The sequence below is a fragment of the Channa argus genome, chromosome 12 (assembly GCF_033026475.1).
Source record: "Channa argus isolate prfri chromosome 12, Channa argus male v1.0, whole genome shotgun sequence".
NCBI classification, from domain to species: Eukaryota; Metazoa; Chordata; class Actinopteri; order Anabantiformes; family Channidae; genus Channa; species Channa argus.
Genome location: NC_090208.1, coordinates 25914520 through 25925840, shown reverse-complemented (window position 1 = coordinate 25925840; position 11321 = coordinate 25914520). Strand labels below are relative to the sequence as shown.

Here is an 11321-nt window from a genome sequence, read left to right as displayed (position 1 = left end):
CTGATTGTCTAACTATTTCATTTACCATTGGCAAACATATTTTTAAAATGTCTGCCACTTTTAGAGATTGACAGTTTGTATCAATAGGTGACAGAATATGGAGCACATCCTTTGGTGGATTCTCCTTTTACAGCTAATCAGTATCCCCTCACCTTCAACTTGATGAGTTTGGACCCATAATAACACTGTTCTTTGATTAGTTTATACACTTTTGAGTGCAAATTCCCCTCTGACACAACTTCGTTGTGTGTGTCAACGCTGCTATATATTCAGGACATGTAGAGGTTGGAAATTACTTTTCTCTCAGGCCCTTATAATAAACACTACAATACAAGATAGAATAAAATACAATAACTGCATAAAAATAAAACAATACTGTAGGGAAACAAATGGAAAGTATTAACAACATGGCGCAGTAAGGCACAAATTTATTATAATTAAATATTATTTAAAGTGTGAAGTTATAGAACAAACTGCTGTACAAATGCAATAGGTTATTGGTATTAAGTATCATTCAAAAAGTTACAATTTCTAACCAAAGTAAGTTGGAGGACATGAGACAGTGATGTGAAAGTGCTTTTTACGTGTGTTGGAATTAATGTTTGTGGATGGCTTGAAGTGCACAGCCTACATGGAGTCAGTGGTTGGGCTGCAAACCAGAGTCTTTTCTTCCTCAGGAGACTTGGACAAGAGGACACTCTTCAACTTCTTCAGAGGAACCATCGCCTATGTTGTTTCTGGCTGCATAACTGCCTGGTACGAAAGCAGCTGCTAAGGGACCCCAACCCCTCTACACTAGTGCCATCGGGGGAAACAAAAGGGAAGTGTCAGAGACAGCTTCCACGCACAGATCACCAGACGGCTGATTTACAGTACACACACACACACACTGCAAATATTTGGAAGTTTTCCCCTGACGTTGTTCTGATATTAACCTGATTTACTAATGTTGTTTTGTACAGACTGGAGCACAAACGAGCCAAATTTCACTACCTTGCTGTATTGCTGTGCATGTTAAATTTATATCTCTGGATTCTCGACAGACTGAAAGTGTGGAATCACTCCAAGAGAAACTACAAAAAGCATCTGTGGCTGTGGGAGCCTGGGGATAGAAAACTGAAGCCATTCTGCTGTCAGGTGGGAGACAGAACTGAAGTTTATTAAAAGCTTCTATGAAGTCATGGCAAGATTTATCAGAGTCATATGACCGAGATGTGTGTTTGTCTTCACGCTCTGCTGCTGAAAACTATCTGTTTCCTCACGGCTCTTTCACTATGCCGTGACATGTTGCAGCATCTTTTTTCACACTGATGTAAGTGTAATCGGCACTGTCCCTGGTGGATAAGGTGCTAATTGAAGGAGGCTCATACTAATATAGCTTTAAAAGAAGCCGCCAGCAGCTCATTTGTGTTTGCATTTATACAACTGTGTAACATGAAAAATAACTGCAGAGCTCTAGTAACGTCTGAGTTGAAGAAATGTGCATTTCAGGTACGTTGGAATCAGTGTTCGCTGTTCCCGTGCACTGTGGCTTCAGAGGGTATTCAGACAGAACTCAAGGACTGAGGTTTAACTGGAAACAGTTGCCATGTTGCAAGTTTTGCTCGTCAATCCAAACCCAGTAACCCACAATGACAGTATACAGTACTTTGTGCCATTTTTAAAACCCTTTAGACCTTAAACGCAGTACTTTGTAATAGACCCCTGGGTCATTATTTACTTAAGGTGTTTTCTTGTAGTTGTTTGAAGAAATCAGTAAGACTCAAGGTCCTAAGAGATCCAACAAACTGTCTGTCCACACCCACCTACTTCCTTCAAGTAAATCCTTTTAGCCAACTGTGTGTGGGTGGGCCATGATGCTGAGCCTTGAAACCTCCAACCATTTGGTAAGACACACTTACTTATGTTTAATTAAATTTTAACAGGATGATGGATGGATGGATGGATGGATGCATGGATGGATAGATGGATGGATGGATGGATGGATGGATGGATGGATGGATCTGTGCCCCTTTAAAACTCACCTACATCATCACTGGAGCATCCAAGTGGTTTCCAAAGTCACACAGTCACTTGCAGTGTTTATAGGATTGTAGTATAAATACACTTGCACAGTGCATTATGCTGCCATTGCTACCAAATTATGAATTTAATCCATTTTGAAAAAAGGCTGTAATATAACAAAATGTGGAAAAAGTTAAGTGCTTCGAATACTTTCTGGATGCACTGTATCTAGAGGATCCAGTTACTGGTGAATTGAAATATTACACTATGAAGGCAAAAAACACTCAATCAAGTCTGCGAAATATTGAAAAGCAGAAGTCAGGGGGTGGATACAAGAACATTTGGTAGTGATTAAATATCCTCCGGGATACACTAAATGGCTAATGGTAGCACTCTGTGACCTGACACCACTTCAGTATTTGCTAGTATACTACTGTACATGTTGGGGGAAATTGAGTTTTCTCCATGTTTTTCTCATTTATATATTTGAGACTATACTTATATTATCATGTTTGTTTTCCACCACAGTTACCTGACAGTGTCACTTACTGGTTACAGATTCTGGATAATTTTTCAAACTAAAATCAATAAATACATTATAATGCTTTATTTTAAAATGTTTTAATTATTAACACTCATACTAATTTACTAATACATAAGCCAATGATCCAGTTTCCAACTAAAGAAATACATGCCAGAGGCAATTTGTTAATGCCAGAGGGAAACAGACAGGACACTGCATGTGTCCAGATCCCACACGCTCAACTGTCCTGGACGATAGAAAAACAAAAGTTTATATCACAGTAAAAAAAAGTAGTAGTTTGTAAGTGAAGTATTAATATCCATGGTATTAATACAGATTTTTAAGTACGAAAATTTGCCCAAAAAGCTGGGATGCTGTTTATATAGCAAGAAAAACCTGTTGAAAGTGAAAGATCTTATTGTAAAAAAATCTTTGCTTCCTTTGAATTTGATTTATCTACCTCTGCATAGCATCACCTCTTAACAAAAAAAAAATAAGAAAGTTGGTTTCAAAATTAAAGCAATTGGTCTCCTGTTGTTGAAAGAAGAGCCTCTAGATGCCATCAGCGGCTGAAGCTTGTACCTCCTTTAGAGCAGTCACAGGGGTGTCGTGGCCTCCCTTACCCTCCTTCACGTTTGGTCTTTCTGATTTTGAGGACCTGCTTTAGGCCACTTTATTTTTGTGTCACGCTGCAACTGTAGCGCAGGAAGGTAGAGCGGTTGTCCACCAATCTCACAGTTGTTGGTTCAATCCCTGGCTCCTCTGGTCACATGTCAGTGTCCTTGAGCAAGTTGCTACCGGTGAGTGTTGGCCAGCTGCATAGCAGCTCCCCCATCGGTGTGTGTGTGTGTGTGTGTGTGTGTGTGTGTGTGTGTGAGTGTGAATGGGTGAATAAGAAGCAGTGTAAAGTGCTTTGAGTGCCAATAGATAGAAAAGCACTAAATAAGTGCAGAACATTTACATTCCTTCCATCTCTTGATGGTGGATTTTCATTTCATTGGAAAAGTTCTCCTAAATGTTTTCCATCTTTTCACAGAGTTGATTGGAACTTCGTTTTGTCTTCATGGAGTAGATTTTGTCCAGGATGCTGATTCACCAGTAACTGGACCTTTCAGATATGAGTCATTTAAACACATTCACTGCACTCAGGTGTTTAACTGTGTAACTTTAAAAACCACAAGTGATATTTCAGGTGAGTTAATTTAAGAAGAAGTTAATCTTTTTTATTTTATATTTTTTATTGAGATTCCTTTGACATATATTTTTGTTTTTGTTTTTTGGTCACAAAAGCCAAATTACACTGATGATGAATGCTGAAAAGAAATAAAAATCATATCCAGCCGGAGCCTTCTGCTCTAATGCTGTGATAGCATATTTGGCTCAAAGGGGACCTAAAAGATTAGAAATCAACCCGCTAATGTCATGTACTCTAAATTAGTAAACCATTCAGCAAGCTAATGCAGGACATAGTCTGTAGTGATACATGAGCGAAAACTGAGACCTGACTCCGTTAAACCTGTTTAGCAGTACTTGAGTCTTAGTTGTACTTATGTTGCAGTCACACAATGTAAGCAGAATAGGAAGACCCAGAAAACCACAGTTGGTCCTAAAAGAGAGTGAGAGGATCCCCGAGGAACAGAGAAGTGTACTGGTGATGATTCTTTAAGAACAAGGGAGATGAGCAGAGCTGTGGCAACTACAGAGGAATAAAGCTGATGAGCCAAACAATGAAGTTGTGGGAAAGAGTAGTGGAAGCTCGGCTAAGGGCAGAGGTGAACATTTGTGAGCAGCAATATGGTTTCATGCCTAGAAAGAGTCCAACAGATGCAGTATTTGCTTTGAGTTGCATTGTGTCTTCGTAGATTTAGAGAAAGTGTATGACAGGGTGCAGAGAGAGGAGCTGTGGCAGAGAAGTATGTTAGAGTGGTGCAGGACATGTATGAGAGCTGTAAGACCGTGGTGAGGTGCTGTAGGTGTGACAGAGGAGTTCAAGGTGGAGGTGGGTCTGCGGAGCAACGGAGAGTGTGGAAAAGAGGTGAAGAGGCGAGTGCAGGCAGGTTGGAACAGGTGGAGAAAAGTGTCAGGTGTGTTGTGTGATAAAAGAGTATCAGCGAGAATGAAAGGAAAGATGTTAAAGACGGTGGTGAGACCAGTGATGTTGTTCGGCTTAGAGACAGTGGCACTGAAGAAAAGACAGGAGGCAGAGCTGGAGGTAGCAGAGCTTAAGATGTTGAGAGACGAGGATGGACAGGATCAGGAATGAGGACATCAGAGGGACAGGTCATGTTAGATGTTTTGCAGATAGTCAGAGAGGACAGATTGAGGTGGTTTGGACATGTTCAGAGGAGAAACTGTGAATATATCAGTAGAAGGATGCTGAGGTTGGAGCTGCCAGGCAGGAGGTCTAGAGGAAGAGCAAAGAGGAGATTTATGGATGTAGTGAGAGAGGACATGAAGTTAGTTGGTGTGAGAGAAGAGGATGCAGAGGACAGAGTTAGATGGAGACACATGATTCGCTGTGGCGTCTTCTGAACGGGAACAGCCCAAAGGAAAAGAAGAAGATAATACAAAGTTTATACAGTAATTAAAATTAAGTTACTCTACCCAACATGTTACATTTATCCTTGGTATTGGGAAATATTAATGTGCTACATGATAGTCACCAGCTGTAGAGAATGAAATATCTCACAAACTATTTAATAAAACTATCACTGACAACCCAGAGACGTGGTGCCAACACGGCTTAAAATGCCATATTATAGTAATATTTGGTGATACTAGTGTTGGCTATGGGCACAGTGACCGTGTTGACTTAATTCAGGTTGTAAACAAACCTTATTAGATACTTCACACTGAAGAACAAAAAAACTGAATGATACCTAAATGACAATACTTCGTTTTAATGAATATAAAAAGAAATATACACAACAGTGATAGTGAACTAGTGAAAAAGTCCACAAACACGACGTTCTATTCCAGTGTCCAATCAACAATCATCTCCTCGATTAAATATCAATCTCTTGTAAACATATCACATTTGAAGGTCATTCTCTACAAGCCATTACTGTATAAAGAGAGACACAGATTTCAAATAACTGAGTACTATTTAAAAAAGGTCAAATAAAGAAAAGCAGTTTGGCCCAAACTGATAAAAATCATGATCATTAGCAGTTTAATTAGGATCTTGGCCAGAATGAAAAGGTAAGAGTAAACTAAGTTTTATTATAAGCAAAATTAAAAAAAAAAAAAAAAGAAAAAAGTCTTACAAAGAGCAAAACACTTGAGGAAGATGGCAGCATGACGCTGATGATTCTTGCAGCAGCTGGATTCCCTACAGACTAGAGTACAGTTATAGCCAGAGGGGGGGAAAAAAAATAAAAAATAAAATAAAAAACAAAAGTACTGATGTAAGAGCACAGGTTCAATCACAACCTGTCCTTGATTAATAAGCGCTTGTACTAATGGTGTTCCACTGTGCTCTTACTAGTCTTACAAGTACTCTGATCAGTTATGACTGACAGTCCTTAAAAGTCAGACTGAAGACCTCTTCAAGATGAAGGTCACTACCTGGAGCGGCGGTCTTTTCTGTTCTTGTCTAGGCTTTTGTCCATGGTCTTTTCATTGTCCCCTCTGCATTTGGGACAGTACCACTTGCCCTTTGGCTTGTAGGTCAGACCCACACAGGAGAAGTGGAACCATTCGATTGGACACTGCTCATTGTCACAGCCGATCATCTCACCGTAAGACACCTGCTCACAGAGACAGTAAGTAGGCTCATTGGGGTCGATTGCGAAATCGACGGGCGACGCATCTCGCTCCTGTTTGGCCTTGCGTTTCTTCTTCTTCGCGGACTTTGACTTCTTCTCTCGGGGTGGAGGGATGGACAGCTCCTCCACGGGGTCATCCACCAGAGACCCGTTGGCTGATGCGTGGCTGGAGTCACGGCTCTCGCTGTTGCGCTGGCGTCGTGGACGCCTGGTTGAGGTGCGTTCGGGAGCCGTGGGTTCTTGGATGCTTGACCGCCGCTCTGCTGTGAGCCTCTCAGCCTCGCTGGGCTCCTGCAGGCACAGCGAGTGCGAGTCCATCTGGCGGGAGCGGTTCTCCACCAGCTCTGTCATCTGGGTCACCACGTGGATCTTCTCATCCCCCAGCTCCTGGCTGATGATGAGGGCCCGCTGTAGTTGGATCTGCAGACGCTTCCTCTGAGCTGCATCCTGTTCACCTTTGTACTTCTCAAACACTTCATCCACCTCCTTCAGCACCTCTGCAAAGTACAGACAATCAATTAAACTTGGGAGTGACATCAGTACAAGAGCAAACAAAACCTTCCAAGATTGCATCCAAGTCACAGATGGTAAAGTAGCGCGTTTATCATCAAGCGTGTTAGCTTTGATGTTCGCTGATAACAGAATGGCAGGTAGTAAACTGCTCTCCCCTGCATTTACATTTTGAGAACAGGAAGAGCATAAATTTGACATTATAAAATAAAACAATATTACATCAATTGAGAGTGTGTGTGTGTGTGTGTGTGTGTATGTGTATATATATATATATATATATATATATATATATATATATATATATATATATATATATATATATATATATATATATATATATATATATATATATATATATATATATATATATATATATATATATATATACACACACTAGTGTTGGCTATGGGCACAGTGACCGTGTTGACTTAATTCAGGTTGTAAACAAACCTTATTAGATACTTCACACTGAAGAACAAAAAAACTGAATGATACCTAAATGACAATACTTCGTTTTAATGAATATAAAAAGAAATATACACAACAGTGATAGTGAACTAGTGAAAAAGTCCACAAACACGACGTTCTATTCCAGTGTCCAATCAACAATCATCTCCTCGATTAAATATCAATCTCTTGTAAACATATCACATTTGAAGGTCATTCTCTACAAGCCATTACTGTATAAAGAGAGACACAGATTTCAAATAACTGAGTACTATTTAAAAAAGGTCAAATAAAGAAAAGCAGTTTGGCCCAAACTGATAAAAATCATGATCATTAGCAGTTTAATTAGGATCTTGGCCAGAATGAAAAGGTAAGAGTAAACTAAGTTTTATTATAAGCAAAATTAAAAAAAAAAAAAAAAAAATATATATATATATATATATATATATATATATATATATATATATATATATATATATATGTGTGTGTGTGTGTGTGTGTGTGTGTGTGTGTGTGTGTTATATTGTGATCCGTTTTGTGGGTTTTATATTCTTTACATTCATGACCACCAAGCATCCCTGACCTCAATTGCTGAAACCCTTCTCAGAAAACTCAGCGTTCCTTTACAGAATTTCCATTAGTGTCCTACTACAGTATATCAGCAGACATTTTAGGCTTTGGATGAAGTGAAACTGAAGTTGGACATGTTAGAAACCAGGGGCAGGGAGGACACCGAGGGCTGAGCCGCAGCGAATTCCTGCCTCCAGGAAATGACGGCAGTGAGATGTTGAAGGGGGTTTGCCTAGAAGAGGAGCTACCCGGGTGTCTGCGGTTCACACTCGACGGAGCAGAGGGGGAGAGATGTGACACGAGTCCACGATCATGTATATAATCCCGCTTAAAAACCAATTCAATACCAACAGTGTTTGTTACCATCTACCGATGGTGCGGTGGAACATTGTGCGGACGGGGGCCGGTTTAAGCCGCTGCTCGCTCTGCGTCAACACGAAGCAACCCAGATAATTGTTTGTCTGTAGCGGGGAGCTTTTGTTAAAGACCTCCGATTCCAGCTAACCTTCACATAGACAGCAGACTGGGCGACAGTGGGGAGATCAGCTACAATGTGCATCTATCTCACAAACGAGCCGAAAATCTGACTGTTAAGCGGCGTCTTCGTGTGCAGAATGTAACACCAGCCTACATTCCAAAAAACGGCAGTGTCTATTAAACATGGTCATCAGGCCGAGCTTCATACTTCGATGAACACTATGTATCATCTCCCACGCTACTTTCTTCAGCGTTAAGGGCTTCGGCTTACATTAAACGCACAAATCCGAAGTCATTTCGAATAAAAGCTAAAGTTTAGTCATTGTTTTGACTGGCGTTCTCACAATAATCCTGCGCGGAAACACTATGGTGGGTGGCAAGTGTGGCATTTGTACCCATTGAAAAAGTTGACATTTTATTATCACACAGTGCCGTTTTTCTCCTATATTCACGCCGAACTTGCCTTTAGACGCCACGTATTCATAACAGATCTTTTATACGGTTATAATGTACACGCAGGCTCGCCGACAGACAGAAATACTACATTTCACAATATTATCATGGAGTTTGGTGTCATGTCCCAAAATATGACAGAGTGTATCCGGGTTCTGTTCACTGTCCCTGGACTCACTTGTTTATTGAACACATGGCTCGTGTGTGTGATTAATTACAGTTTAATCGGCCACTGTTTATCGAGGCAGGTAAGAACAAGGGGCGCTCGGTTTGTGACAAAATGGGAACCCAAGGCTCGCGCCTGCTCCATTTCAGCCCACCCTGTTGGTCCGCGGTAAATGTTGGCCACTTTCATAGCTGCTGCTGCTGCTGTAAGTCGGAAGAAAAACGGGGCAACACAATACCTTGATACTTTGCATCAATTTCACGAAGCAGAGAGACATTTCTTTGTATGTCCAAAGGCAGGGACTCCACACATTCCAGATAATCCTCCACATAGTTGACCAGTTGTTGCGACTTGTCCACATTTGAATAATGATGGCCTAACATGGTCTCTACGATGCATAGAGGTACTAAAAGAATATGGAGAAAATAGGAAAAAAATACAGTTAAAAATCCAATGCTTGGCGACTTTGCAGCTTGTGGGGCAGTTCCAGGCAGCAGTTCACTTCAAACAAAACTCAGGCCACTGCGCATGCCTGAGTATTTCCCTTTTATGGTATTGTACTGTTTCCTCTCCTCTGTCGTCATCAATGGCGGGGCCAACTGGATTTGCAGCGTCGGGATTGGTAGAGAGTGATCTCATTATCATAACATTTTGCCGGGAAATTAAACCAGTGGGGACATTTAAAATACAGTGCTGCCATGATTCAGATGGAGACCAAAATTGACCTTGTGTTTTCCTATTTGAATATGGCAGCAAAACCACAGGTGCAATTAAGTCATTTTGACTACATGAATATGAGGGTCATTTAAACACATATGTCTATATTATAAGGGGTTTGTATAAATCTGAATTTTGCTCTGTTTACACAGCAGTTTTACCCCAAATCGTTCTCAATCACAACCACACACACTTACACACAGTGACAGCAGCTGCCATGCAAGGTGCTCACCTGACCCATCAGGTGCTACTTTGGGTTCAGTGTCTTGCCAAGTGTCCAAGCACATGTGGCCTGGAGGCACCAAGTGTCGAAACACTGACCGCGTTCTTGATGGACACCTGCTCTACCAACTGAGCCACCCCTGTTATGTAGTAGACTGTCCAAATTCAAAATGTCTTAAGATAAACTGGAGACCTATCCAGAGTGGGCTCTGCCTCTCACCTAATGACAGCTGGGATAAGCAGTCACAGATAATGGATGGAGGGATGTCCATATTTGTGCATAAAATGTGTTGAGGTCACCAGGAGCTACTTATTTTGTCAGACTGTATTTTCTATTAAAATATCACTTTCATTTCATTTTTACGCTGCATTTGATAGAGAAGCTCAGACGGAAACTGTGACACTATGAACCAACTCTTAGTGTGTTTGTCATTTCTGTACCTCAGTAAGTAACGAAATCTTCCCAGTGATGTGTTGATTTGATTGACATTACCAGCCTCATTAAAATCATTGATATTATCATAATTATTTGGATCTGAGTTTATGTACCACTAGTACACTCCTTGTATTTCCTCTGTAACTGCTACTGTTACTGCATTCAGTAGAACTACTAGTGTATAGAGACTACTGTTACAGCTTTGACACTGAAGTGACAACTACAGGATGGACCTTTTTAACTGCTATGACTATTGCTGCTATAACTTTAATACTTCACTATTACCTATAATACTATGTGTATTATTGTACTGTACAGTCCAATATCTATTCTAACTTCAACAATTTTGTTAACTTTACTCAGTTTTCAACAATATGCACTTTTTACTAGTTTTAGTGAGTATAACTAATCAGAATGTACAGTGTACGATAGTGTCATTGCCTCATTTGTTGCTACTTTACTTAACTATTTTAAATCAGCTTCACCCAAAAACCATAAGTAAATGAGTTTGTTTAGCCTGTAATTGCCTCTAACTTGATGCAAACCTGTAAGAAGTGCACATTGTTGATGACTGAGTACAGTTAACTAAGTAATGTAAGTTAGGACAGCTATTGGACCTTACAGTGTACCATTATTACCAGAACTAAACATTATATGTATTACTATTTTACCTCTCTTACTATTAGAATTAGTAATAATAATAATTCACACACTTAATTTACACGCCTACAGCACTATTAAACTACAAGTAAAACTAAAAACACTCCTTCTTTCACTACTTTTGTTAGTATGGCTACTGCTACTTTAACTTCTGCCTTATTTCCACAACTGATACACTGATACACCCCAATCACTTTCATTATTAAGTTAACAACTACTATTGTAGAATACAAGCATTTGTATTTTACATTACGTATTAGTATTACATAACACTTTTATGGCTACTACAAATACTGCTGCAACAACTACTGCTGTTATTATAACTACTACTATATTATGACTACTGTAATCTTATTGTTAAGCACT

At 40.0% G+C, this 11321-nt stretch overlaps 1 protein-coding gene across 1 annotated transcript; it reads right to left on the bottom strand.

Moving 5' to 3' along the window:
• Positions 1–5407: 5407 nt before the first annotated feature.
• Positions 5408–9453, bottom strand: ing2 (inhibitor of growth family, member 2). The gene is made up of 2 exons (XM_067524439.1): positions 9159–9453; positions 5408–6791 (listed from the first exon to the last, which is right to left on the bottom strand). The coding sequence occupies exons 1-2, from the start codon at positions 9301–9303 to the stop codon at positions 6091–6093; spliced, it is 846 nt and encodes a 281-aa protein (XP_067380540.1). The 5' UTR covers positions 9304–9453; the 3' UTR covers positions 5408–6090.
• Between the last annotated feature and the right edge of the window lie 1868 nt (positions 9454–11321).

What these genes read in the sequence shown, in the direction of transcription:
- ing2 (XM_067524439.1), bottom strand. Translation starts at nt 9,303, where the DNA reads ATGTTAGGCCATCATTATTCAAATGTGGACAAGTCGCAACAACTGGTC. An exon ending in AATTGATGCAAAGTATCAAG is followed by an intron (nt 6,792 to 9,158) that starts GTATTGTGTTGC and finishes TGTACTTTGCAG; the next exon opens with AGGTGCTGAAGGAGGTGGAT.